The sequence below is a fragment of the Schistocerca gregaria genome, unplaced genomic scaffold (genome assembly GCF_023897955.1).
Source record: "Schistocerca gregaria isolate iqSchGreg1 unplaced genomic scaffold, iqSchGreg1.2 ptg000665l, whole genome shotgun sequence".
NCBI lineage: Eukaryota > Metazoa > Arthropoda > Insecta > Orthoptera > Acrididae > Schistocerca > Schistocerca gregaria.
Window position 1 is genome coordinate 182403 of NW_026062048.1, and position 25506 is coordinate 207908.

A 25506-nucleotide genomic window follows, 5' to 3' on the forward strand; every position below is an offset into this window, starting at 1 on the left:
TGTTTTTTTTTTTTTTTTTGCGTGTTGAGCGGGGGCGGCGACGAGCAAAAAAAAAAGGGCCCGCGTCTTGAGCGGTCTAGTTTTTTTTTTATTCGTCGTTGCACTGCAGTCGCCGTTTTAGAGAGCGTTGCGCAGTGCGATGCACGTTGGCGGTGCGGTTGTTCTTGACAGCCTTGCGTGCCGTGCGAATTTTGGGCGAGAGGAGCGATGAAGTTGAAGTTGAAGTTGAGGCCTTTCACGCACTGCTTTGTCAGTCTGCCGGCGGTGTGCATTAGCCGAGCGTTGAGCGAGCATCGAGTACGCGGTCCGTGTCTGCGTTTTAGGGTGTGAGCCGTGCTCGCGGTCGTTGTTTGGACAGAGTTTATTTACGGCTTGGACAAATTTGTTTAGACGAGCGAGGGTCAGCGCATTTTGATCCGGATAGAGCACGGAGAGTTGGGGTTCGTGCTGGCGTGGTCTGGAGACTGTGCTGGGTCGAGCGGGAGCGTTGAGATTTCTAGCGAGCTTGCTGGTTGTTTGGGGTTGGAGGCAGAGGTGGACGTGGATGTGTCTTTCGTGCCGCCTGGATCGGTTGAGAGGGCTGGTAGGGTGCAGGTGGAGCCGGTTGAGGAGGGGGATTGGGAGGTGGTGGCGTTGAATATGGCTTTTTTCGAGTCGCAGTTGGTGAATCAGGTGGCCGTGCTTGCCGCGGGCTACACAGTGCCAGTATGGGTGAATCAGTCGGTGTGTGCGCGTATAGCGGTCGTCGATACCGTTCCGTCTCGGATGGTGCAGTTGGTTGAGGGTTCGGAGGTTATAGTGGTGCCGAGGAGGGGTGGGGGGCGATTCGTCCGCGGGCGAGCGAGAATCGGGCGTGGTGGAGGGGGTCAGAGGTGCGAGGTTGAGCACGGGAGTTGTGAGAATTGAGAGGCATTTCGACGATGCCGAGGGTCCCGTGACTCGTCTTTTTTGCCGAAGAGGAGATGTGAGGAGGTTTGGTTGGCAAGAGGGGTTGTTGGTGGCGGTTTTGCCAATTAGGCCGATTCGTGGGGATGTGGCGATTTTCTCGGGTGAGGGCGGTGGTCGCCGACCAGTGTACCTTCGCGTGGCAAGTCACCCGGAAGTTAGAGCGAGACACGCGCTTATTCACGCGCACGCGATGGCGACGTTGGGCGCTCATTGTTTTTCGAGACTGCGCGTAAGACCGGAAAGGGGGTTCGAAAATTGGGCGAGCAGAATTCCGAGGAGTTTGTACTTCCAGCCGGTGGTGTTTGAAGAGGACGAGGATCTGGAGAGCGACGGTTCGCAGTTGGAAGTTCCCGCGCTGCTGCGTGGCTTTGAGGCTTGGATAGAGGCGAACGTGATGAATGGGGTGAAGGGAGCGAGTTGCTCAGCGAAGGAGGTGGCAGATGAGTTGAGCGTTCCCGTTACGAACGGTCTTCTTTTTTGCTTGCAGGGCGGAAGTGGCTATTACCGCGTCTATTGCGACGCGATGGAGCGCATCGGGGCCGCCGAGGCGTTGCCTTCCGAGTCTGCGAGGAGGGCGGGCGCCGTTGGGGACTCGCTCGCGCGCAGTCCGTTCGAGTCGTTGATCAATTTGTTTGGCGGTCCGTTGGACGAGAAGAGGGGTCGGGAAGGGGGGGGAGGAGGCAGAGCAAATTCAGTGGCGACGGAGCGGAAAAGGGAGCGACCGACTGAGGAGTGGCTGGACCGAGTAATGGAGGACACTTCCGTTTATTTCATACCGAGGAACGTGAGGTTCGACGAAAGGTCGGTGGTCGTTGGCAAAAAAAAGCAGATTCGGCGAAACAAGGAGTTGTTTTTGTCTTATGGCATTTTTCCGTCTAGTGTTTTACTGCCGAGCTTGGTTTTGCCTCGAGCGGTTTCTTGCTGCCCACCGCCGAAAATCGCAGAGATTGGAGGGCTGGACAGGGAGATCGAGCGGTGCAAGTTGCACATTGTTGGCGCGCTGTGTTGCCGTCGCCTCAAGAGGCGAATTGGTGACAGTTGGTCCAATTGTGTTATTCACATCTACGGCCAGCGCAGGTCCGGCAAGACGACGCTGTCCGTGTCTCTTGCTCACCAATTCGCGCTTTGTCCCCGGTACCGCGCGTATCCGGCCGTCTTTTCCGGCCTGGCGCGTTGCGGCATTTCTTCAGATGAGCTGCGTCGGGAACTCGCGCTGTTTTTTGAAGAGGCGATCGCCCACCAGCCCTCGGTGGTGGTGTTCGACGATTTGGACCTGTTGGTCTCACTGAAGGGCGAGCATGAGTACGCGGCGGCGGAAGACGCGGTTCGGGCGCACGTGGTATCGAGCGAGTTCGCGAAATGGTTGCGTTTGATTGCAAACGCTCGGCACATCGTGTGCGTCATCTTTACATCTCTCGAGCGCTTTTCCCTGCCTCGAGAGCTTTGTCAGCCCGGTTTGGTCTCCGTGGAATGCGCGACGCCCTCTCAGGAGTCGCGGGTTCAAATTTTCGAGCGCCTCTTGGCGCGCAAGAAGCTGACGCTGGCGCCGAGCGTCGACGTGTCGTCGCTCGTGTCAAAGTGTGAAGGATACACGGCGGCCGATCTCGAGCAGTACCTCGACCGTGCGCTGCACGCCGCCTCGGTTCGCGTCGTCGACGCCGCCTCTCTCGGTGGTCGAGCGGTGGGCGCACATAACGGAACGTCAAACGAAGTGTCAAACAAAACGTCAAACGAAGTGTCAAACAAAACGTCAAACGAAACGCCAAACGAAATGTCAAAAACGTCAAACGAAATGTCAAACGAAATGTCAAAAACGTCAAACGAAATGTCAAAAACGCCAAACAAAACGTCGAGCGGCTGTTTTCTCGCGTCCGACCGTCAAGTGTGCGATTCGTCCTTTCCTCGGTGGAACTTGGCGCTCGAGGACTTCGACGCGGCGCGGCTCGGATTCGCTCCCGCGAGTCTGAGAGGGCTGAAGCTTCAAGAGTCGGGCGTCACGTGGGCGGACGTTGGAGGCTTGGATGAAATTTGCGAAGAAATTCGTCAACTCCTCGAATGGCCGATCAAGTACCAATTTTTGTATCGCCTCGTACCGATTTCCAGATGCGCAAACGTACTGCTCTATGGTCCGAGTGGCTGTGGGAAGACGCTGTTGGCGCACGCCGCTGCCAAGGAATGCGGCCTGAACTTTCTGAGCGTAAAGGGGCCCGAATTGTTAGACAAATATATTGGCCAATCTGAGGCCGGCGTTCGTGAATTGTTTTCTCGCGCGCGGAACGCAGCTCCTTGCATGCTTTTCTTTGATGAATTTGATTCAATTGCGCCCCGTCGCGGCCACGATCAAACGGGCGTCACCGATAGAGTTGTTAACCAGTTTCTGACTGAACTTGATGGCGTCGAAAGTCTCGAAGGTGTTCACGTCTTCGCCGCTACAAGTCGACCTGATTTGATCGACCCGGCCCTCCTTCGCCCCGGCCGTCTCGACAAGGCCTATTACGTTCGCCCGCCAGCCTTCTCGGATAGGCTCGCCATTCTGAGCGCCGTCGGCCGCCAACTCAACTTCTCCGACGACGTGGACTTTTCTGTCATCTCTTCTTGGACCGACGGATACACGGGCGCCGATTTGCGCGCCCTATTATACGACTCCCAGCTCCTGGCTATTCAAGAAAGGCTTGACCGGCAACCCGCGGCCAACTCGCCCCAAGCTAGTCTGCCCCTCGCTCACCTGCTTCGCGTGGATGTCCAAGGCTCCGATTCTCCGGAAAATCAATCTCACTTGCTCCAGCGCCTGGAAACGATTAAACAAAAGCTCGAAAAACGGCGAGAAATCTCGAATTTCTCCCTAACAAACGACCGGGTCAACACTTTCTCAGAAACCCGCGCTCGCCCCACGCCCATAACCATATCCATGCGCCACGTCAAATCCGCCTTCTCGCGCCTGAATCCCAGCACCACTCCGGACCAACGAAAGAAAAACGACCTACTCTATTCCAGCTTTTCAGCCTCAAAAAAAATGGATGCTTCCACCGACGCCCAGCAACTTCTGCTGTGCCAGAAAGTGACCATGGCTTAAATCACCCTGTACAGCTTCGTTCTAGATTCCCGCACCCCCTTCTCTTGGCGTATAGGAGGTCCGCGCCGCGCTCCTCCTTCAAAAAATTTTTCAAATTTATTTTTCCACCATCGCAACTTTTTCCGTTGTTCCCAAGAAGCAGAGTCAAGCCGACGTGCGCAGCTACTGCCCCTCTTTCTCTGCGGCCAAGGACGCTTTTCCCTGTCGGCGCGTCTCGCAGCTGACTTGTTTAGAATTCCAATCTTTGAAGAGCTTTTTCAGCATCTTCATGTCCATTCCCCAGCTTTTCTTTTGCTCCTGTGCCTGATATTTCGAGGACAGTAAAAAAACGCCATCCTTCCATCCCTTTTCCCTTATGTCCCTCATATATTTTGGCTTCGACGACTCGCCAAGGGGATGCTGCGCGTTTGAGCCATTTCCGTTAGCTCTCGCGACGAATTTTCGGCCTAGCTCAAAAAACGGGCTCGTCCGTACCGCTTGGAAGTGAACATTGCCGGTCAAGCGACGCAGCGCCTTTAGTTCCGACACGCCGTATTCCCCGAGTCTTTTGACTTGGGAATCGGGCACGTCTTTGTGCTTCAAGAAAAGCTCCTTTGTCTTAGAACAGATTGCGATCCCCATAGAGCGGTCGAGGCGGTCCTGTGGCGCGGGCCAACGTCTCCCTAGACGGAGAAGGGACCTGTACAGACGTATGACAGTCGCATGGTTGCACCGAGACATCGTTCAGGCGAAAAATAAAAGCGAGGTCGTTAGGGGGAACAAAGCCGTGTTTTGCGATTTTTTTTTTTTTTTTTTTCACTTTTCCACTCTTCTCTTCAAAATGTCGATGGCCTTCTTCCGCGACAGATGCTCAAAGTTCAAGCTGGAATCGATCCGCGGCGACTCTGACTTCAACAGGTAATAGACCCTCCTGTATTCCGTTGAATCGAGCGCAAGCAGTATAACGGCCTCTTCTATCTCGGCGAAGCTGCCGACGAACGAGTCACCTTCTTCGCTCGCCGCCAGACAGCGCCTTACGCTGCTCGTCCAAAAATCTAAAAGCGCCTTTATGTCATATCTCAGCTGCATCGCAAGGGGTCGCGTGAACTTCTTGTTCAGCACCACGTTTTCCAACATCCAGCTGTTCATCGCCTTGGCCAGCTTCTTGCAATACCCTCTAATCCCGTCCATGCAGAGATGCTCGAAGATCCAGCCGAACCATTCCTGCAAAACAGCGACCGTTTCCGTCATCTGAAACGACACGTCTATTTTTTCTCCCGACGCTCGCGCCGTTTCGACGGACGACTCCGTCGCCGCGTCCCCGAGATCAAGTTCGCGCGTCTCCTCTCCAAATATACCTCCGAGAGATAAGGTCAGCCCCGTCTTCCAGTAATCTGGAAGCACGCTCTTCAAAAAACCCTGGCTCATGTAGCTCTCTCCGAACGCCGAAGCGACGCGTCTAAGCGTCGCCTGAACCATTTCCGCCATCATCTCCTTGGCCAGTCGCTCGCATTCGGCAATTGGTCCGTCCCACGCGGTGCCGGACGTCTGATCGACGCTCGCCACGCCTTGAATCCACATTTGCAGGCGGGCGTAGAAAGCCGATTCGCCCCACGCCCGAAGGGTCTTTAGGCAATAATTCGCCGCGTTGTACCGCTTTGCACACTGAACCATCGAAGCCCTGTCCGTTTCCGCGGGCTCCAGGTCGCGCAGCTCTTCGAAGTAGTCGCACAGCAAGTCCGCCTCGCTCCGGACAAACGCCCAAATCATCGACTCGTATCCCGGACTTAGCAGACGGAATCGATTGTGACTCGACGACAAAAGATTGAAAAATGTGTATGTGTGACGCGGAACGCAGTCGACGTCGATTTCCTTGTCCACGCTCGAGAATTGCCTCTCCCATGCGTTTTGACAGTCCAGGGCCTCTCTCAGGTGCTCTCGCAGATGCCTCGCCTCTATCTGCGGCCAAGTGGACGGTGTTCGGATCGAAGCGATTACTTGAATAGGGTGCAAGCAGTTGGCCGAGCCTATCGGCGGATACCCCCAGTGATCCGTCAGCACCTCCTCGAAATCCAGGGTTTCGTTTATGAGTTGGAATATCATCGCTTCGTGCTCGAGTTGCTGGCGCTCGCCGACCCCGGTGCCAGCTTGCGCGAAAGAAGTCGACAACGCGGTGGCGGCCTTGTTGTCAAAGCCTCTCGACTGCCAGTGCTGACTCGTCTGCTCTCTCGAACCGCGCCCCACGTCGTAGGCGGCATTGATCGCACGGATGTCCGCCTCGATTTTTCGGTTGACATAAACCATAATACCGCGCAAAAACTCGACTTTGACGTCGTACGCGCCTATCCTCAACAAATCCAGTATGGAATTGACGAACTCGAAGAACTTTTCGTGGCTCTCCATCAACGAACGAACGTAAGCGAAGTGCCACTTCGGCTCGTCAAAGCGATTCGTTTTTTTGTTGGGCGTACAAAAATTGTACCGAAAACGCAAATAAAGAGGCTCGAACAGAGCATCCAAACACCAAAGGCGCCCCGAAACGCCTTTGCCTACTCGCTCCTGCGAGTCAAAGAGTGTCTCCGGATCGCCTCCGCCGCGCTCGAGACCTTCTTGGCGAAGCTGCAACCTCGAGGAACTGGCCGAAAAAGAGGCCTCCAAACCCTGCTGGAATCTCGCCAGCAGAGAGAAGGCCAGCTTGAAACAATTCAGTGTTGTTTTGTTGGCCAATTGACTTTCCGCTAACGAAGTCGGCCACCCAATCGCCTCTATCGTCGCCTGGTAGACGGCCTTGAGCTTGAGTTCCAACTTCTGCGCCAAGCGCCCTATTTGGACTCTGAGCATTTTTTTCAAGTTATAGCAATTCATAGACAGCAAGAAGACGTGATACTCGAGCAGTTCGAAGAACGGGTCGACCAGAGACGACGCGCACAGCTCAACCAAGTCATCCCATTCGCTCGACTCACTTTCCGACGAGCGCTGACGTGCGAACAGACCGAGATTTTTTTGATAGTCCTCTTCTCTGGCGCGCTCCTCTTCGCCCTCTTCTGATCTCTTTATGATGTCTGAGTACCTGTTCAGCTCTTCTGACTTCTCCAGGTTCCGATCAATCAAATTCACGATCTTGGTACACTTGGCTACCAAATGCAAATAGTTGCTCGCATTCTGAATAAAAGTCGCCTTGGACGATAACCGGTCCAGTTGAACCATCGTGTCGCTCACCTGCATCACCCTGGATCTGATCCTTTCGACGACGCAGTTCACTTCGTCCGACAACTCCCCAATCGAAGCGCTGGTTATAGAAAATTCACAAAAAAACGTTGGACACTGTCAGCTCTCAACGCGCACGAAAACAAAAACACATCCATCCTCACCTACATCATCGCTCTCGACATCACCGTACAATCTTCCAGCTCGGAAGACGCCCTTCGCTCTATCTCAGACATCTTCCGCAAAAATTCGTGTCAGTATCGAGCGCATACACGTGCACACACTCTGCGCATCGAACGCGTACAACCTCCATTACACACAAATTGCGTCACGGAGCTTGTGTGGGAAGCGACTTGTAACGCTCGGTAACCTCTTCGTCTGAATCCAGACCTCAGAACTCTCCCTCATCGCCGTACTTTGACCGTGTCCCGCTCGCCCTGCTCGCGAAGCTCCCGTAGCAGGGGCTCCGCCTTCTCCCGAAGCGCGGCCAGCGAAGTGACGTGATAATCAAGGTAGGTCTTCACCGCAGCTGAAAATCCGCCTCCTGTTTCCAATAAGACTGCCTGGCTCGACTCGAACCGATCGTTCGACATGAGAAAAATATATGGCCACCAAGCGGTCTTGTGAAAAAAAATTAAATCCAGTTATCGAATTCTGACTCTTTTTATATTCCTCTTTGCAGCTCCCGCAGACAATCAGCTTTTTTCCCCTATAGCAGACAAATCATACAGATCACGTGGCGCCTTTTGGCTTCGGCTTTTGATATTGATATCAGCCTTGTTTTCTAGAAGCAGCCTTATGGCACCTTCGTACTCACATATGCACGCATAGTGCAGCGGCGTCAAACCGTCAGAGTCCTGCAAATTGACGTCAGCGCCCGAAAAAATCAAAAACTTTGCTAAACTCAGATGATTTCGATCGATCGACATGTGTAGCGCGCTTCTCTTGCTCTCATCCTGCCAATTCACATCCCATCCGGATTCGAGCAACTCTCTGACCTTCTCTTCGTTTCCCTCTACAGCCCAGTCGCATATCGAAACGGGCACGTCACTAAAAAAAAAATAAGTCTCGTAACATATACCTAATAAAAGTATTTCCTCCAAGCATACTCTTCGAAATCCCTCGCGCAAATGCTCACTCTGGGCCCCAGTCCCTTGTCCATCGTTTCTATTGCATCCTGTGGATTTTGACACTTTGGAACAAAAAATTTTAATACGCTTTTTTTCCTCTCTACGCCCTTAATGTCCAGCGTACATTCCAGCCTGAAACCACCTGGCGTACAAGCTCAACGTATTGCTTCATCGCGTCCCCCCTGTCTAAGTTCCCCAAAGCGTTCCATGCTTTCCTGATTCAATCCGTGGATATCAAAATATCAAAAAATTCATAGAAAACACTCCGCGTGAGGACTTTTATGGTTCATCACACCTCCTTCTTCTTGAATTGGCCCCTCCCAAAATCCTACCATTTTTTTCTTTGAATAAAATTCGATATCCCTGGACACGGAGTCCGACAAGGCCCCTCATTCGCTTGTTTATACAACGCATACAACTTCAATTTCTGCTCTTGGCTCAGGTGCAGCCCGCTGTTCGCAACCACCGTAGCGGCCTCTTCGAATAGCTCGTGAGGATTGCCCATAATTAAGTCCAAAATGTTCTGACAGCGAAAAAAAACATGCCTTTCGATGTTTTTTTTCTTGCACTTCATTTAAAAGTTACAAGAATTTGGATCAGCAATTCGCCCGCCAAATTAGGGTCCGTAATATAAACGGTTTGGCCCTCTTCAACCAGATCCCGAAGCGGCTTGCTCAAATTGGGCGCCGTTTTTTCTTCCAGAGCGCCTCTTATATACAACCACTTCCTTGGTTTGTTGCCAGCGGACAAACTCGGTGCAGATAGATGGAGCGATGGGTCCGCAACGAGGTCCTGAATGAAGCTATCTAGTGTCTTCAACGGATCCACCTTCATTCTAATGGGCTCTGAGCCGCAAACGGGGCACGTCGCTTTTTTTTTGTACTCAAAAACGTTTGTGTAAACACCTTCTAAACCATTGTAGGACATATAGTTGTTCAAATACCGGCTGGCGTGAGTTGCAAATTTGAACGCCTCGTTAACGCACGATGCGGCGATGATAGCATTTGTCGATGCGACGGCTGGAATGATTCGCTTGATGACGCCCTGAGTCAATTTCAGGGTCACGCCGCTGATACCAAATTGTTGTGCTCTTTCTTTTGCCATTTTGTACACCCAAGCCATGTGCTCGGAATTGTCTTTATCAAACTTGACTCCCTTCCAGGCTTCAAAGGAATCCCACTTCAACATGACGTATTGAATACAATGCTCCGGTTGGCGCGGTCTTTCAGTCAACGTGCATATTGGAAAATTTAATGGATCTATCGGATACAGATCAATAGAGCATTCTATACAGGACGTGAGGCGAGGAATGATAACGCGTACTTGGCCTTTGAATCCCTCAGTTCCTCCGTCTATGAGCGGAATGATAGTCGAAGGGTCCCATTCCCCATCCTCTCCTTTTTCAGTTATGCCAATGAGTACGGAATTAATCCACCGGCGCGCCTTGATAGAGTCCAGTCCGGCGATAATCAGGTTGAACTGTTGGTAGAAATCGAGTGACATTTCCGTAATGTCTTTGAAGTGGCTTGAAAAAGAAGGGCCGGCACTTAGATGACTGCCAACGGCAAACGGAACTCAGATGTCCTGCTAAAAACAGAAAAAAAAAACGTACGGTACAATTCTGACATCTTTCATTCTAGAATTCACAAAGTCAGCGGCTACGATAGCCTTAGGTTGGCCAATGTCTTCTTGTCTTCGCAGGTCATGCGCGACAATTGAGTTGCCGTGTTGAAGTTTACATCAGGTTTCATAGTGAAGGTTTTTCTTTCGCCGTTTTCGACGCTGAGTTTAAAAATAACTAGAACTGCAGTGAACCCCGGCGTACCTGAATAGGAACTGCCTGTTCAAATTGGAAACGTCGACGACGTCCATGTCTATGACCTCGATCATTTTGAAGCCGCTGAGGGCCAAATTCTTGAGTAGCTCGCATCCTAGCCCTCCGGCTCCGATTACTAAGATTCGACACTCTTCGGCTAAGAGCCTCCTGTTCTGGTTGGAGGCGATTCAATACGAGGCGCGCGCATTTAGACGATGGCAAAGAGGCGTAGATTTTTGGCGATGAGTAGAAGTTTCGAAGTCACAAAAACTGTCCGCATCAATTGGACGCACCTCATCATCTTCCGCCGTGTCGGGCTTGAACTCAGAAAATTGAGAGTCCCTTCGGAGGAGGTAGTCGATGTCTGACAACATAGATGATAATTTTCGAAAAACCTTGACAAGGAAAATGTGAAGCAAAATAATTTTGAAAGTTCTTTGCATAAAAGCGGCGGTGCTGATTTTTGAGATTCAGCGACACGCGTCTTTGCTTTTAGGTATCTGCATTGTTTTGACACCGCAGGCGTATCTTTAAAAGAGTGCTTTGGAAGTGAGGGGTGATGGCAAAAAAAGGTGTTTCGACAGGTTGCAGCGGGCGAGCTCTGGTTCGCGGCTCGTAACCAGGAGTTTGGAGGGCGCCATTACGCAGTTGAATTTGAGTGAGAGCGTTTTTGGAAAAGTCAAGTTTCGAGTTTGCTCAGAATTTGAGCTTGCGAGTGAGCACCCCCTCCTGTAAAAAAGTATGTGCTGGGAATTATTAAAAAGCCGTGTTTTCAGCGCGTATTTCTAAAAAGACAGGCCAGGCTAAGATAGAGAAGCTGGTATCGGACGTTTTTAGCGTGAAAAAGCGAACGTTTTGTGCAGAGAGTCCGTTGTTGACGCAGCCGTTGAAATGGGTAGCATTTTCTACCTGAGCTCGAAATGCGCCTCAAACGCAAGAGCCTCGAGCGAGCGCGCCGCTTGTTTTTGTAAATGCGTATGAAGGGCCCCCTCGGCGTACGCGCGCGCCAGCTGTCCGCGTCGAAGTCGTGCGGTGTTCAGATTGAGGGAAAGAGCGCTTTGCGGGGGGCGAGGAGAGCCGACAGAGCGCCCGCTGTTTGAGCAGCTTGGCTGGAAAGAGGGTCCCGACGTCAGAGGAGGCAGAAGCTTGGAATTCGCGTACAGGAGCCAGCGCGGTCGAAGGCACAACTGGACCCGGGACAGCAGGGTTGGAATCAGCACGGATGACGAGGAAAGCGAGTTGATGAGCGGGTGCGAGAAGCGCGGACCTGAGAGAGTTGACGTGTGAAGTTGTACCGAGAAAAACGATTGAATTCGAAGCGGAAATATTTGTGCAGAGAAGCTACGGTTATAACGGACAAACAAAAAGGACGGCACCGTTGTACCGCATTGCGAGGGCCATGCAGATGGTTTCCAGGCGGGGTTTATTAGGTGTTTGTACTTGGAGTTGCAAGGGACGGGGTAATTGAGAAAAGGAGGGCTAGAGGAGCGAACTGAAAAATGAAATAAGCGAATCTCCTTTTTTTATAGTGTCTTGAATTGTGTTGACGTCGGGCATTTTGTTGGTACACATGAGCTCGCAGGCGATAGACGCCGCTGGATCGGATCCCATGCTCGCCACGGCAAGCACTCGGTTTTTGTCGCAATAGCACGCGATGAACTTCATGCCGGATGGTTCTAGTCCATCGGGGGGCATGTCGAAAATAACTTGGTCAAAGTGACGAGCGTGTCCGGCGTAGCGTACAGACTTCCCGAACATGGACGTCCAGAAGAAGGGGACTGATTCCAATGGCTTCTCGATGCCGGCCATGTTCCAGGCCGCCGTAGAGCCTAGAGTTTGAGCCATGCCCCAGTGTTCGATGCGGACCAATTCGTCGTCGAGCAGTTTTAGTGGGAATTTGGCGATATCTCCGGCCACGTACAAGCTGTCAAACGCTTTCATGTATTTGTCACACACGATCGAGTGGTCGTTGGGATCGAGTTCCAGTCCTTTGACGAAGTCGGTGTTTGGAACGACGCCCACGCCTATGATGACTATATCGCACGACAGCGACTCGCCCGAATCCAACAGGACATCCGTGATGTCGCCGGCGTCGTTTATGTTGGTCGATTGGATGTTCTTTTTCAAATAGAATTGGATGCCTTTAGACTCTTGCAATTTTTTCAAGGCCTCTCCAATTTGCGGCCCGAGAACGCGTTCCATAGGAACAGCATCCATGCTCACTATGGATACGCTTGAGACTTTATCTAGGATGGTCGCGCTTATCTCCATGCCTATGAAAGAGGACCCGATGACCAAAACTCTCTTCTGATCCACCCGATCTTGAATGGACATGCAGTCTTCTATGCTCCTTAGATAAAACACGTTTTTGGCTTCGTCCAGGTTGGGCAGGGGGAGTTTGCGTGGCTTCCCGCCTGTCGCAATCAGACAGGCGGAATAATGAAGCACTTCGCCGGTGTTCAGAGTTACAATTTTTGACCTCGCGTCGACTTCGGTCGCGTGCGTTCCAAGCAGGTACTCGACCTTGATGTCATCCCAGAACTGCTTGGGCTGCAACAGTATGTTTTCCGGTTTTATAGATTTGGCCTTGGTCAGTTTGGGTCGGTCGTACGGCAACACGTTTTCTTTAGAGACGACCACAATGCGGCCGGTGAAGTTGGCTTTGCGCAGCGTCTCGGCGCAGGAGGACCCCGCCGCGCCTCCACCGACTATGACAAACAATGGGCTATCGTTGACTTGGGTGAAAAGAGGGGTACTCTGCCTGCCGCACTGCACGTCCTTGACGTTAGCGCGTACGATGATCTCGTCGTTAGACACTCTGACTTGAAACACCGGCAACGCGGCCATGGCGGGATAGTCTTCGATGTCGCCCGTCTTGGTGTTGAAGCAGGCGCCGTGCCACGGGCAGCGAACGTGATCCCCACCGCCGTAGGTCTAAAAAAAAAAAATTCCGTTGGTGAGGTACGTAAAACGGTAATTTGTCATCCCCGCCCATCGCCGAATTGGCGCTGCGATTGCTCGCGACGGGAACGAGTGGGCGCACGCTCGTTCAGATTAAGCTTTACATACGCCAGTGACGAGCCTGGCGCCATAGTGCGTGCATTTTGAGCCGACGGCCGACAGCTCGCCCTTCTTGTTTCTGCACAATAATATCTTACCAGGCCCGAAACTCACTTCTTTCATCCTGGTGATTTGTGGATGGGGTAACGCCCGAGAGGTCAATCGACGGCAACAACCCGCAACGGTGAAATCCGTAAATTTGTACACAATAAAACTCAACGGAATTTTATGGTACACATTGTTTTCGAGGTGCTCGCGTCTTGAACGACCGCGCCACAGCGCGGGACGCGGCGCTCGTGCTGGAGCCCTCAATAGCTAGAGGGAGCTAGATACGTACTCGCCGTTCTGAATTTCGTTCAGCTTCATGATGGCCTGCTCGAGCACGCCATCTTCCTTGTTGCGCATTTGTGGAGGTTGCGAGGCCTTCGCAGTCCCGAAAAGTCTAGCCTTTATTTGCTCGAACATCGAAGAAGCCAGAGATCCCATAGCCTAACAGAAGAATAAATGACTTTTTTTTCAGTGTTTGTAAAATTTTGGATGGTCGTTTTTATACAGATACACTCGCAGGCCTAGCGGTTTTCCACGTGAGTCCATCGCCGATGCTGCTTTGAACGGGGATAGCCCAGAGGAAGACGTTGTATCCGAACACCTGTTTGAAGTTTTCCAGAGGGCCCAGGTCGTAGATGTTCTAAAATCGATGAATCGCCGCCGTTAGTCGTCGCTCTCTCTCTGCTGGAGCGCCTTCAAGTAGCTCCCCCCCTCCCCGCGCGTTGGTCCGGCGGACTTTCCGAAGCGGCCCGCGCGCACGTACGTATTCGTCCATGGTCGAAAGGGATTCGATCGTCGTCATGTTCCTGGAAATGAGAAAAACTGCTGGACTTTGAGTTTCGAATTTCGAGCTGAATCGACGGGGCGCAAAAACTAAGACGTACGGTGGTTTCCCAAAAAGATGGCGAGACATAGCGTGAAAATGATCGCTAGGATTAGCAGGGCCACGTTTTGGATGTACACAAAAATGTTTTCCGTTTTGGACGCTTTGCTGCTCGACACGGCCTCCAAAACGGAAGAGACTAACACAGAGATGCAGTATAGGAGACAGTAAAACATGAAGAGCACGAAGATTTTGTAGTTTCTCAACCCGATCGTGTTTCCAGTCCACGGGCAGAAATGGTCCATCTTCAACACGCATCTGTCCATGGAAGTGCCTTTACCGCTCACGTTAGTGTCCTCTCGACTCGCTCTTAACAGGAAAAAGGGGAATGTGCATACAATGGTGACACCTGGCCGGCTTGACGTTTTGACAGATGTTGCAGTAGTACCTCGTGCCCAACAGCGCTTGTTCTCTGACGTCGATGAGCTACACGGAAAAGCAAAATGCGCGATATCGCGTTAGTGAGTTCGGCTGTCGACGCTCGCGCGCGTCGCGCGCTCTTTGCGCGCACAGTGAAATGGTACTTTTTCGTAATCGGTGGGGACGCTTCCAGGGTCAATGAACATGACTCCAAGCAGACAAGCCAGAGACATGAGGTAGAAGAAAAGAGTGAAAAAGATGATGGTGCCGTGCAGATAGAGGTCGGACTTGAGTCGGGCGAGTTGTTGGTACGCGACGGTGGCGTAGCAGGACCAAGTCATCAAGAATATGACGCAGAGTGGGGCGCAGATTTTCAACAGGAAGGACTTCTTTCCGCAGTAAGGGTGGGTTTTTAGTCTAATTGAGCCATCTTGCGTCGCAAGTAGTGGATTCATTCAGGTTGATACGAGAAATAAAAATAGCAAAACGGTGAACTTCGTGTTTGTGTGTGCAAAGTGCATGTATTGCGCCGAGGCCTGAGTCGGTGCAGGACTTGCTCGGAGTTGTCCTCAGTCGCCGCGGGGAGTGGCTGGCGCGGTCGGCGGTTGGCGCCCGCCGAGGCGCTCTCTTTTTTTTTTCGGGGGGTGGCGGACAGCTCTCCCCCCTCGGAGGACGGACACACTCTGTGCATCGAAAAAAAAAAAAAGAAAAGAAAAGGAAGCTTTTATGTACACTGCGTATAAAGTTTCATTGGCGAGAGCGCGCGCGGGGCGAGGGGCGACGCTCGCGCGAGGGAGGCGCGGGACGCCCCGGCGAGCGCGGAGGGAGTCGGCAGAGACGGAGAGATTCCCCTCTCGAACGCGGGCCAGGAAAAAGCCCCTGCGCTCCTCTACACACACACACACACACACGCCCCGAAAGGGACAGAGGACGCCCTCTTTCTCCCGCGCTCGCCGGAGACGGGGGCGGCCCTTTTTCTCTCTCGCGCTCCGGACGCGCCGTCACTGCCCGTATCTGTCCGGTATGGACGAGATTCTCGAATACGAGTTCGACCACTGCTGGTTGTAGAAGTGGTCTCCGTGCTGTCTGTTCCCCATGCCCTGCGACGGGTACGGGTAGGAGTGAGGCGGCACCACGGGCGGATAGGCCGGCGGGTAGGGCCGACGGTACCCGGGGTCCCCCCCCTTGGGCTCGCCGTGCCGGCCGGCGGGGTGAGGGGGCACGTCCATCTTGCCGCCGCGGCTCGAATTCGGGTTGGCGGCGATCGGGTCCCGAAAGTGCTTCTTGAACCAGATGATCAGCTTGTCCGGCGTCGAGTGGACTTTTTGTCGAAACCTGAACCCCTCGGGCACCAGCGAAATGTACTCGCTGAGGACGGAGTTGTTCGTGGGCGCGTACACCAGCAAAAACCTGCCAGGGTGCTTTTCGGACGGCGTGATGTAGTACGGAATTCTGCTCGGCTGAGCCGACTTCTCTTCTCGAATCGACCTCTCGATCTCCTCCTTCGAAACCTCCCTGAAGTACTTGAACTGAGTCATGTCCACCGCGTTCATCCAAAACGGATCCATGTGGTTCACGATCAGGTCGTCCAGACTGCTGAACGTGGTGTTCCCAATTATCAGCTCGTGCCCCAGCATCTCCGGACTCTCCTTCTGCTCCTCCCTCACGCTGATGTGCACGAAGAGCTTCAAGTAGAACTTCATCGTGATGATCAGGTGGTCCGGACCGTCCGGACTGATCAGGTAGAACCCAGGCGGCTTGTCTTCCAGGTACTTCTTCACCTCCTCCAGCCCGATGTTCTGGAAGTTGGGGTGAATCGTGTGGCGCGGAATGAACGCGCGCGCCTCCTCCTGCCGCTGCTCCCTCATCCTCCGCCCGCACGGCTGGTACGACGCGTCGTACCGGGGCGGCTCCTTCAAGTACGAGTCCACCGCGCGCGGAAGCAGGTACCGGTGCGACTCCAAGTCCGACTCGCGCGCCGTCAACGTGCAGCAAAAATTGCTCTTCGATATCGTCTTGATCACCGCGCGAATCCGATCGTTCCTCTTGAACAAGTCCGACAAACGGTTGAACTGCAGGTCCGTCGCGTCGTACGCCGATATCGTCCCGGGCAACCCGCACTCCAGCTTGACCTCCAATTGCTCCCCCATATAATGTCCGCTCACCGGGTTGCTGACTCGCTGCACCCTCTCCACGCGCACCGTCTGAACCATGCCGGGCTGCAACGTGTCGCCCGTCAGCAAATCGAACAGCTCCTCCGTCGAAAGGGGCCTGCACGGCTCCCGCAGCTCGGCAAACGGCTCCCTCAACTCGCTCATGATGTCCTCGAGAACGTACCTCTTGAACTGACCCCTCTCCTCCAGCAACCTGACGAACAAGTTGATGTCGATCATGTCGAGCTTCTTCGGGTCCTTCATCACCGCCGCCACGTAGTCCACGTGCTCGTCCTTCGAGCGCACCGCGTCCTTCGCAATCTTCCTCGCCAACGCGTAGTGGTCCGGAAAAATCCTGGTCCCGTCCAGCACCTCGTACAAAGAGTCCAAGTCGTCGCTCGACTCCCGCGCCACCTTGATGAACCCAATCGCGTTCTTCCAGACGCACGGCCCCAAAAACTCCTGCTCGTTCAGCAACTGCATGCGGTTCTCCACGATCACCACCCGGTCCAAAATCGCCAGCAAGTCCGCGCTCTTCCGAGGACCCAGACCGCACACCAGCGGCACCAGCGACCTCATCCAGTAGTGCGACACCACCCGGTTTATGTCCACCCCGACCATGTTCACCACGTCCAAAAAACAGCGGTTCAACCTGTTCGACAACGTCTCCGGATTGATCATCTCGCACAGCGGGTGCAAGTTCAACGACCTCAGCCCCCTCTGGTCCTCGTACAACCCGCACAGCTCCACGTGCGGATTCAGCAGGCTCCGACCAATCGAAACCGCCCTCCTCAGTATCAGCGACGCGTCCGGAAACTCGTGCTTCGCTCGCTCGCTCGTCTGGTAAATCCTCGCCACCTTCGAAGACTTGAACATCACCTGAATCGGCGGAAAGTCCCCGTCCCTCTGAGACAGCGAATATATGATGTCGTTCAACACGTTGTGGTTGTGGTACGCCCGAAACCCATCCGCGCCAAACACCAAAACGGGCGGACGGTGCTTGTTTATGAAGCTCTCTATCTGCTTCCGGTCCTCGAACCTGATGAACGAAGACGCCGTCAGCGCGTCGACCAACTCGCCGTTCGCGTCCAACACCGCGTACTGCCCCACGTCGTCCTCCGCGCAAAACACCATCACCTTGATCGGAATCGGCGCGCCGACCTTCTCCTTCTTGTACGAGTAAATTCGGCGGTACCACTCCGCGTAATTCTCCGGCGGCACGTACGGACCCTCCATCAACATCGACTCCAACTTCCGCCCGCAACAACCCAGCACGTACTCCTCCGCCTCGCGCCTCAAATTCGTCAACGCGCTGTCCAAAAACGCCGGAAACAGGTGACTCTTCAGCATCTCCACGATCACCAATCGGCGCTGCTCGTTCCACTGATTCTCGACCGGGTCCTTCCCGTCCCCCTTGTTCACGTAGAACTTCCTCGATATCTTCGCGACGAACTCCGGCACCCACGCCTCCGGCACCCGCACGTTCATCTTGATCAAGTTCGCCTCCACGCCCTGCAGCACCTGCAAGAACTGGTCGTCTCTGAAGGACGATATCGGCTTGTCCACCAGACACTTCACCTCCCTCAACGGGTGGAACGCGTCAATCACGTGCTCCGCCGCCGGCAACGGCTCCGTCGACAACACCGCCACCTGGTAGTATATGTCCTTCATCGTCCTCCTCACGTACAACTCGGCGCTAAGCTCTCGCGCGTACATGTGCCTAATCGCCTCCAGCACCCGCTGCGGCGACGAAAACCGCACCGACACGTATTCCGCGACCTCCTCCTCCGGCGACCTCGCCGGATTCGCCGCCTCGATCGACTCCTGGTCGCACAGCGACTTGGCGAGCTGTGACGGCATCTGGCCAAACAACCGCAGCAGCTTGTCCAACCCCGCCTCCTTGGCGTCCGCGTACAGCATGTTCCTCCCCGGACGCTTGTACTTGCTCTTCCCCGCCGAACTCAAGTCCGAGTCGTAGTGCAACGTGAAGTAGTTCCTAATGTCGTCGATCGTCTCGTCGTTCTGGCTCATGTCCACGCGCAGCAACAACACCGACGACTCGCGCGACTCTATGTTCGCCGAACCCGTTATCAACTGCTTCAAACTCAGCTTGCGAGACTCGCGGTAAAACCACTTCTCGTCCCAGTCGTAGATCGTCCAAAGCTGCTCCCTCGTCAGCTCCGGCATCCAAGACTCCTTCTCGTACCTCGCGATGAACGGCACCTCAAAGTGGTCCCTCAGGAAGAACTTCAGCACGTTCTCCACCTTCTCTATCACCTTCTCCGCCTGGTGAGGATTCGGCGTGTCCCCAAACAAAAAAACGTTATCGTAGATCCACTTGGCCTCGTTCTTGAAGTCCTCGTCCGACATCGCTGGCCGATTCGGAAAGCGCAACTGCAGGCGCTCGGGAACGTCCGTCTCCCTAATCACCTTGTCCTCCGTGGTCAAAAAATGCTTCTCCAACAAACTCGGCTCGAACCCTCTCTTCTTAAAAAGCTCCGTTATGTCCTGCGGCTTCTCACCGCCTCGGTCCGAGTACTCGTCCAACCCCTGCTCGTACTGAGGCAGGTACTCCGAGTAATCGTAGATGTCTCTGGCCTCTCTGTACTGCTCGATGTCGGACACGCCCCACGCGCCCGCCGACTTCGGCGCCTTCTTGTGGCGAATGGGGCGATCCATGTCGTCCACCACAAAGTCCTCCTCCTCCTCGCTGCGAAACTCGTCGTCCCTGTTGTCGTCTTCGCGGTCAGCCTGGCCCTTAGGCGACTTGTCCTCGTCTCGCTTCGAATACTCATCTAAAAATTTGTGTGTACCGCGTAAGTCAAAAGAATTCGTCGCCTCGTGACAGCGCGAGCCCGCGGCGGCGCTGTGCGCGAAAGGCGTCAGAAATCAGCGCAGCCCGCACATACCAGAAAAAAGCACCTTCGCCAACAGCTCCTTGTCAGGAGTGTCCAGCCTCAGGGGCTTGAGGTGAGGCGACATCTTTTTGTTGTAAAAGCTCATCCCCATGTTCTCCTGTATGAGCTGGTAGTCCTCCTCATCCAACTGCACCTGCTTTCTCTTCCCTTTGCGAAGCCTCTTTCGACACCGATGCATCTCCTCATTCTCTTCCTCCTCGAACTCTAAATCATCGTTCACTACAAACCCGTCTTCCTCGTAGTGGTTTTGGGCGTCGTCCTCCTCCTCAGACGAGCTGCCCTCGCTCGATAGATTGACGTTTCCCTCTTCCTCCTCTTTGTCCGCGTCGCCCTCGGCCACGTAGTCCTCCTGGTCATCGCGCGCTTGACGGCAAAACAGCTATTTAGTAACTTCTAGTGGGCGCCTCAGTCGAGCCGGGCAGCCGCGTCATGCGGCATCGCGACGCGCGCACGACCGGTAACAAAACAATTGTGTAGCGGTTTTTCACGCGCAGCCCCCGATGCCCAGCGCCCCTGGGCCGCCCGTCTACCCCGCCGAGGGCGCTTGTCGTACAGTCATTCATTTCTTAAGAGATGGTCGACGATAGAGTGCGCAGGTACGCAATCGGTGTTTCAAAAGAAGATGGCAGAGGAGGGATAATTAAGAGAAAACTGAAATTTTTTTGTATATCTATCAACGCGCGGCTGAAAAAATTGTTTTTCTAATAAGCAGCGAAAGACGCTGGATCGATGCTCGTCCGATAACGAAGACGATGGAGCCAAAGGCCGCCGATCAGCCGCGCACTCTGGACGGGGCCGAACGCGCAGGCGTAAACGGCCCCTCCGTCGCCAAAGAGCCCCTCCTCTCGCAGACTGAACTTGGTTGCCACACATTTTGTATGCCGAAGTCGAAGAACGCCGCGAACTTCTTTTTTTTTTTTTTTTGCTGAAAGGCACAACTGACGTGACCGTTTTTTTTTTTTTTTTGATTCACCTGTCACGCCGTCAGCAAAAAAGCGCCCCTACTTCAGCGGCGCCAGCCTCTCGGCAGACCCTGACTCTGCCTCTACGTTTTCTGAAGTCCTGGCTCGTCGAAAGGTCGCCAAGAGCTCTTCCGGCGGCCCCGCGTTGCCGCCTCCCTCGGCGCACAAGATCGCTCGCAAAGAAAAAACCACCGAGTTCGTCGTACCCTTTTTGGAGAAAGACGTTGCCGCTTTGAGCACCTCGGACGCCGAATTAGAGAATTTTTCGGGAATACAGTTGAAGTCAAGATGCCTGTCTTCTGGACACGTGGAGCTGTGCATGCAAGGTAGAAAGCTCGTTTGCTTGGACAAATTTCGGGATGTTTCGAAACTTCGCGCTTGCAAAGATTTGTTCGACGGTACAGACCAAGTCGTCATAGCGGTGTTGGGGCTCTGCCTAGACGCCGACTCGGCGCCTTGGGGCCAAAGGCAGTATCGGTTATGGCAATTGGGAGACCTTAAAAACAACTCTATTGGCCTCATTTTGCAAGAGTCGGCGCTCGAGACGCACGGAAATTTGTCGTTGGGCCACGTGGTGGCTGTTCTGAACCCAGACATGGTCCTGTCCGCGGACGGAGACAGCTTGGCGCTCGTGGCGAAGTCTTCCGCCCAACTGGCGCTTCTGGGAACCGCTTGGGGCTCTGGTTTTTGCAGTTCGCGAAGCAAGGACGGGAGGACGTGCACGAGCCTGGTGAACACGCTCGAGACGACCAAGTGCGACTACCATCTGCTCAAGGCGCTCAAGAAGGTGTGCACCAAGCGGATGGCGCTGAACAACGCCGGCGGGGAAGGACTGGCTAAGCAGCAGCGCAGGGAGATGCTGAAAAAAGCGCGGTACCACGCAACTCGTGGTTTGTTTGTGCTGGACCACGTCGTGTGGAAAATAAGCCTGGACGAATTTTCAGCGGTAGGACCAGAAAAAGTGGAAGCTGAACAAATGATGAAGAATATGTACGAAAAAAAAAAATTCTTGTGTGTATAGCGTAGAGGATGTGCTCACACTTGTCTGCATATTTAGAGAAAAACTATCTAAAAGGCCGAGTATTGGTGTTCGGAATTTCAAGTTTACAGCACCTGGCGCAGTTGGTGGTTCGTTGTTTTTTTTTTTTTCTTACCTGTTTTGTCTGCGTGGACTTATCCAAAATTCCCATAAAGCATTTGTGGAAGACCAGCTCAAGAAAAAGAAGATCAGTCGGAGCGTCCCTGCGAGCAAGAGGCCAACCTTACATCCAAATTCTAGCTTTCTTTGCACGCCTGGCGAAGGTGATAGTCCTAGCTCGCAGCCCGCATTGTCGGATGTCACGGACGAGACAGCCCCGCCTTCATGGAGTGAGAGATTCAGGTTAGGTTCCGTTGATTCAGAGCTAGACGTTGAGTTAGAGCTTTCCGGCTAGATCTTCTTTCTTTGTACGAGGCGGCTGCGTGCTTTGTCGCGTTTTTGCGAAGTTGATTGTTAGAATTGTGGGGTTGCTGGCCTGTCCTCTCCATGCGCGCGCGGCGCAGTCTCAGCCGGCTCTCTCTCTGCGCATAAAAAAAGGTCCCGTCCCGACATCGAGAATTTATGTCGGTGGCTTCTTCGGAGCAGAGGCATTTTCGCTTTATTTGCGATCTAACGTTTTTTCGCCAGGACGAGGGGAGGGTCAGTGCGATTGGGCTCTTGCTGGGAGTCCACGGGCCTTGCGGAAGGTGACGATCGAGTGAGGCAGAGCGCGCCGTGGCCGACGAGTTCCGTTGCGCTCGTATCTCTCTTGCCAAAATTTTTTTTTTTGATGGCAAATTCGTTAAAATGCGGAGAGAGAATTTTGATTAATTTCAGAAGTCGGAAAAAAAAATTTTTTTGAGCCCGCGCCGTAGAAAACCATGGATGCGCGGACGACAGAAGAATGCGTTACTTCCAGACTTTGTATATGTTCTTCACTGGTTGGGTGCAGATGGGACAGCGTTTTTGCCGTAGCTTCGATTTGCACCCCTGGCACAGGCACAGATGTCCGCAAGGGATACAGATCATTTCCGCGATGTGTTCCCAGCAGACGGCGCATTTTTTTTCGCTGTACCCCTTCTGTTCGAGCCTCAGACTTGCTTTTTTCTGAGCGACCTCGTTGAGGTATTCCTCGATTCTAGATTCCAGTCTCTGCAAATCTTGTACGGTATCTAGGGTTGCGAGGTGCAGTCGGAGAGCCCCGATGATCGCCAGTTCGTCGTTTTCCTTTTCGTTGGAATTGACGCTGACGTTATGGATGCTGCCGTCTCCGTGGAGCCTGTTGTTGGCGGTGTTTCCGGAGCTCACGCTGCAGCTCCTCGAGCACCTTCCGGCTAGTTTGTCTGCGTCAGTTTCCAACGATTCTTGATTGTGTTTGAAGTTGAGTTTCGAGTCAGCGCTTTTGAGGTTGACCGCCGGGGAGATAGAGTAGCTCGTTACTTCTGACTCGCTCAGAGAAGCAAGCGACGCGTTTTTTTGCAGGTTTTTGCATGGGTCCAGACTGGGAAGAACGTTCGGCTCGTTTTCCATAGGATGCGAACAAGCCGTCGAGTTTGTGACCACACTCAGAGTAGAGTTGCTGTTTTGGACGAGCGAAGTGCTATTTTTAGAAGGTGAATGAGATCTTGTCTTTTGTGAATGATTTGCGTGAGATATTCGTCCTCTCTCCACATCGAGGGGCTCGACTTCGTGCAGTGCTCCGAATTGATTGGCCGAGCGGTTCTGCTTGAAAAAGTCCCAATCCGAACCATCGCTGTCGTTTGAAGCCGCCGACTTGAACAGGGGCGTCTGCAAAGACAACTTGGACGATATGGAGGCAGTGAGAAATTCTTCGTTGTTCTCCGAATTATTCGTGCCATGACCGCTCGAACCCAGGGCGTCGCGACTCGCTCTGTCCGCGGCTAGAAGCGTTTGAGCATCGCTCAGTGGAGACGGCTCTTTAGCGCCTATCAACTCCATGACAGGCGCCGTGGACGGGTGCTTAGGGGGCCCCGTTTCTTGCTTCGTCTCGTCCTCAGGCAAACTAGCAAACAGCTTCTGAAACTCGTTCCAAGAAACTTTGGTCGCGTTTTTGCTAGCGATGTATTTTTCGTTGTCTGGCTGAATCCGCACTGCATTCACGAAGCACGCGTACGCCTCCTCATACTTACCCTGTTTGTCCAATATGTAGCCCATGTTATACCACGCATTGTGGTTGTTGTTCTGAAGCCGAATGGCCTCTTTGTAGCACTGCATGGCATAGGTGTATTTTTGCTGCTTTCTCAAAACGTATCCCAGGTTGTTCCACGAAGAAGCCTTTCGACATTACCTCTGAGTTAGATCAAGACCTTCACTCGCTAGCTCTCACGAGAAAACCGAAAGACAAAAAAAAGCACCGAACTCTTGTGTCGCGTACATTATTGGGGTTGAGCTCAATCGCCTTTTTGTAACATTTGATGGCGTCAGACAGCTGATCCATGTCTTCCAAAACCTTGGCCTTGTTACTCCAAGCTAGGCAGTTGCTAGGATCAACGTTGATGGCCTCGTTGTAGTAGTTGAGGGCCTCCTCTAGCTGGTGGTTTTTGCGAAATGCGGTGCCCATTTTGTTGTACTTTTGAGAAAGTGCAGATGGAGACCACAATTCGGACGGTTCTTCGGACATGCTGCGCCTCGAGAAACAAGCAACAATCCGTAATGATACGACGTGTGTGATGTTACACTAACGGTACAAGGTCGAAGGCGGTTTTCAAGGCGCCCGAGGAGGAGATCCAAGCAATTTCGAAAAGCCAGCCAAGGTGCCTAAAACCCGCATCGAAGTCCCAGAGGGCAATGAGCCTCCAAAATCGGATCGGAGAAAATGGCTTGAATTGGATGAAGAAAAACTTCACAGAATTGGTTTCTGTCATTTTAGAAAAAAAAATACAGGGTTTATCTCTGAAAACCGAGGTTATTCCGGCTGCTTTCTGAGCTACGTCGGCGTATCGCAGAAAGGGCGTGCGTAGACTGGGCTTGAGCGGAGACAGATTCTTTTAGAGGTACTACAGGGCGCAAGACAGAAGATTCGGTTTCGCCAGCATACACTTTTAAAAAGTAGGTTGATTGCTTCCTGTATAGCACATAGACGGAAAAACATACATACAGTAGAGAGAGACCGTCGACGGTACACGCGTCCAGTACAACCTTTTTAAAGGACGACGATACACAGGTGACCACGCCACTACGGATGCTTTTCAAATCGCAGCACCGAGAAGGGGGGACGTGCAGGCGGGGCGGGGGGATCGGTCAAATGAACGAGTCTCAAAAATCAGACCGTAGTTAGCTCTTGTGTAGGGCCAATAAAAAGTTTTGTATGGGAGGAGGGAGAGGTCATATTTGTTCTTTCAGTGCAAGTCTTGAAGTGCTATGCTTCTGGCTAGGCTATGGCTAAAGCGTGCAGTTAGGCGCCGCTCGCTTCCGCTGCAGGAGAGGTGGCGCTGCGCGACAGGGCCACCCCGTTCGAAGGGTCTGTACCAATCGAAAGTTTGCACAAAACCGTACTCGATGACTCACAAAGACACTCCGGCGCACACGTTGCACCTCACGGACGCTGCGATTCGTGTACTGTATATAATTTAGAAGTGCATGCTCTGCCTTCGTTCTTGCGACACGCACAATGGCCAAGCGAAATGCTAACTTGATTTTTTTCAATAGAGGATCAAGGAAATACAGACGGAAGATGACAACGCAAAAGCCTATTTGCGTGTGACCGTTGATAGCGGTGGTTGCAATGGCTTTTTGGTTTCTTTTGTTATTGACGATAAAAAACCGACAAGTGATGAAGTGTACGTTCTACTTTTTTTTCTTACTCGCCCATTTGGACACAGAGGTCATTAATTCAGGTTTTAGAGTTATCGAGAAAGACGCCGCAAGGGTGATAGTCGATTCGCTGTCGATGAGCTATATAAATGGCTCTACAATAGACTACGTAGACGA

The 25506-nt window shown here is 53.1% G+C and overlaps 7 protein-coding genes across 9 annotated transcripts; 2 read left to right on the top strand and 5 right to left on the bottom strand.

The window, feature by feature from the left end:
- Positions 1-90: 90 nt before the first annotated feature.
- Positions 91-4363, top strand: LOC126318311 (peroxisome biogenesis factor 1-like). The gene is made up of 2 exons (XM_049993306.1): positions 91-297; positions 391-4363. Exon 2 carries the CDS (start codon positions 1139-1141, stop codon positions 4019-4021), a length of 2883 nt encoding a protein of 960 aa, XP_049849263.1. The 5' UTR covers positions 91-297; positions 391-1138; the 3' UTR covers positions 4022-4363.
- A 3504-nt stretch (positions 4364-7867) lies between these two features.
- LOC126318313 (acyl-CoA-binding domain-containing protein 6-like) lies at positions 7868-8889 on the bottom strand. Its single transcript, XM_049993308.1, has 4 exons — positions 8670-8889; positions 8462-8552; positions 8317-8399; positions 7868-8257 (listed from the first exon to the last, which is right to left on the bottom strand). The coding sequence occupies exons 1-4, from the start codon at positions 8840-8842 to the stop codon at positions 7903-7905; spliced, it is 702 nt and encodes a 233-aa protein (XP_049849265.1). The 5' UTR covers positions 8843-8889; the 3' UTR covers positions 7868-7902.
- Positions 8859-10559, bottom strand: LOC126318312 (NEDD8-activating enzyme E1 catalytic subunit-like). The gene is made up of 4 exons (XM_049993307.1): positions 10447-10559; positions 10163-10326; positions 9950-10030; positions 8859-9862 (listed from the first exon to the last, which is right to left on the bottom strand). Exons 1-4 carry the CDS (start codon positions 10525-10527, stop codon positions 8908-8910), a joined length of 1281 nt encoding a protein of 426 aa, XP_049849264.1. The 5' UTR covers positions 10528-10559; the 3' UTR covers positions 8859-8907.
- A 979-nt stretch (positions 10560-11538) lies between these two features.
- LOC126318317 (apoptosis-inducing factor 3-like) lies at positions 11539-13424 on the bottom strand. Its single transcript, XM_049993312.1, has 2 exons — positions 13223-13424; positions 11539-13087 (listed from the first exon to the last, which is right to left on the bottom strand). The coding sequence occupies exons 1-2, from the start codon at positions 13334-13336 to the stop codon at positions 11633-11635; spliced, it is 1569 nt and encodes a 522-aa protein (XP_049849269.1). The 5' UTR covers positions 13337-13424; the 3' UTR covers positions 11539-11632.
- A 298-nt stretch (positions 13425-13722) lies between these two features.
- LOC126318314 (transcription elongation factor SPT6-like) lies at positions 13723-20228 on the bottom strand. The gene is made up of 7 exons (XM_049993309.1): positions 20129-20228; positions 19567-19938; positions 14669-19452; positions 14483-14570; positions 14146-14418; positions 14025-14083; positions 13723-13901 (listed from the first exon to the last, which is right to left on the bottom strand). The coding sequence occupies exons 1-3, from the start codon at positions 20136-20138 to the stop codon at positions 15506-15508; spliced, it is 4329 nt and encodes a 1442-aa protein (XP_049849266.1). The 5' UTR covers positions 20139-20228; the 3' UTR covers positions 13723-13901; positions 14025-14083; positions 14146-14418; positions 14483-14570; positions 14669-15505.
- Positions 20229-20276: 48 nt separating this feature from the next.
- Positions 20277-22162, top strand: LOC126318318 (protein MCM10 homolog). Of its 3 annotated transcripts, none has more exons than XM_049993314.1 (4): positions 20277-20451; positions 20564-21527; positions 21595-21665; positions 21732-22162. In XM_049993314.1, exons 1-4 carry the CDS (start codon positions 20328-20330, stop codon positions 21968-21970), a joined length of 1398 nt encoding a protein of 465 aa, XP_049849271.1. In that variant the 5' UTR covers positions 20277-20327; the 3' UTR covers positions 21971-22162. The 3 variants fall into 3 exon arrangements, with proteins under 3 accessions (XP_049849271.1, XP_049849270.1, XP_049849272.1); XM_049993315.1 differs by having other exon boundaries at positions 20328-20451; positions 21595-21662; positions 21732-21970; XM_049993313.1 differs by having other exon boundaries at positions 21595-22160.
- On the bottom strand, positions 21543-24467 carry LOC126318315 (histone demethylase UTY-like). The gene is made up of 2 exons (XM_049993310.1): positions 23951-24467; positions 21543-23850 (listed from the first exon to the last, which is right to left on the bottom strand). The coding sequence occupies exons 1-2, from the start codon at positions 24194-24196 to the stop codon at positions 22465-22467; spliced, it is 1632 nt and encodes a 543-aa protein (XP_049849267.1). The 5' UTR covers positions 24197-24467; the 3' UTR covers positions 21543-22464.
- Positions 24468-25506: the final 1039 nt, after the last annotated feature.

What these genes read in the sequence shown, in the direction of transcription:
- LOC126318311 (XM_049993306.1), top strand. Translation starts at nt 1,139, where the DNA reads ATGGCGACGTTGGGCGCTCATTGTTTTTCGAGACTGCGCGTAAGACCG.
- LOC126318313 (XM_049993308.1), bottom strand. Translation starts at nt 8,842, where the DNA reads ATGGGCAATCCTCACGAGCTATTCGAAGAGGCCGCTACGGTGGTTGCG. An exon ending in AGGTGGTTTCAGGCTGGAAT is followed by an intron (nt 8,400 to 8,461) that starts GTACGCTGGACA and finishes TTTGTTCCAAAG; the next exon opens with TGTCAAAATCCACAGGATGC. An exon ending in TGCGCGAGGGATTTCGAAGA is followed by an intron (nt 8,258 to 8,316) that starts GTATGCTTGGAG and finishes TTTTTTTTTTAG; the next exon opens with TGACGTGCCCGTTTCGATAT.
- LOC126318312 (XM_049993307.1), bottom strand. Translation starts at nt 10,527, where the DNA reads ATGTTGTCAGACATCGACTACCTCCTCCGAAGGGACTCTCAATTTTCT. An exon ending in AACAGGCAGTTCCTATTCAG is followed by an intron (nt 10,031 to 10,162) that starts GTACGCCGGGGT and finishes TGACCTGCGAAG; the next exon opens with ACAAGAAGACATTGGCCAAC. An exon ending in AAAGATGTCAGAATTGTACC is followed by an intron (nt 9,863 to 9,949) that starts GTACGTTTTTTT and finishes TTCTTTTTCAAG; the next exon opens with CCACTTCAAAGACATTACGG.
- LOC126318317 (XM_049993312.1), bottom strand. Translation starts at nt 13,336, where the DNA reads ATGAAAGAAGTGAGTTTCGGGCCTGGTAAGATATTATTGTGCAGAAAC. An exon ending in GCGCCAGGCTCGTCACTGGC is followed by an intron (nt 13,088 to 13,222) that starts GTATGTAAAGCT and finishes TTTTTTTTTTAG; the next exon opens with ACCTACGGCGGTGGGGATCA.
- LOC126318314 (XM_049993309.1), bottom strand. An exon ending in GGCGAAGGTGCTTTTTTCTG is followed by an intron (nt 19,453 to 19,566) that starts GTATGTGCGGGC and finishes ACAAATTTTTAG; the next exon opens with ATGAGTATTCGAAGCGAGAC.
- LOC126318318 (XM_049993313.1), top strand. Translation starts at nt 20,328, where the DNA reads ATGGAGCCAAAGGCCGCCGATCAGCCGCGCACTCTGGACGGGGCCGAA. An exon ending in ACTTGGTTGCCACACATTTT is followed by an intron (nt 20,452 to 20,563) that starts GTATGCCGAAGT and finishes TCACGCCGTCAG; the next exon opens with CAAAAAAGCGCCCCTACTTC. An exon ending in GAACAAATGATGAAGAATAT is followed by an intron (nt 21,528 to 21,594) that starts GTACGAAAAAAA and finishes CTGCATATTTAG; the next exon opens with AGAAAAACTATCTAAAAGGC.
- LOC126318315 (XM_049993310.1), bottom strand. Translation starts at nt 24,196, where the DNA reads ATGTCCGAAGAACCGTCCGAATTGTGGTCTCCATCTGCACTTTCTCAA. An exon ending in TTGAGCTCAACCCCAATAAT is followed by an intron (nt 23,851 to 23,950) that starts GTACGCGACACA and finishes TAATGTCGAAAG; the next exon opens with GCTTCTTCGTGGAACAACCT.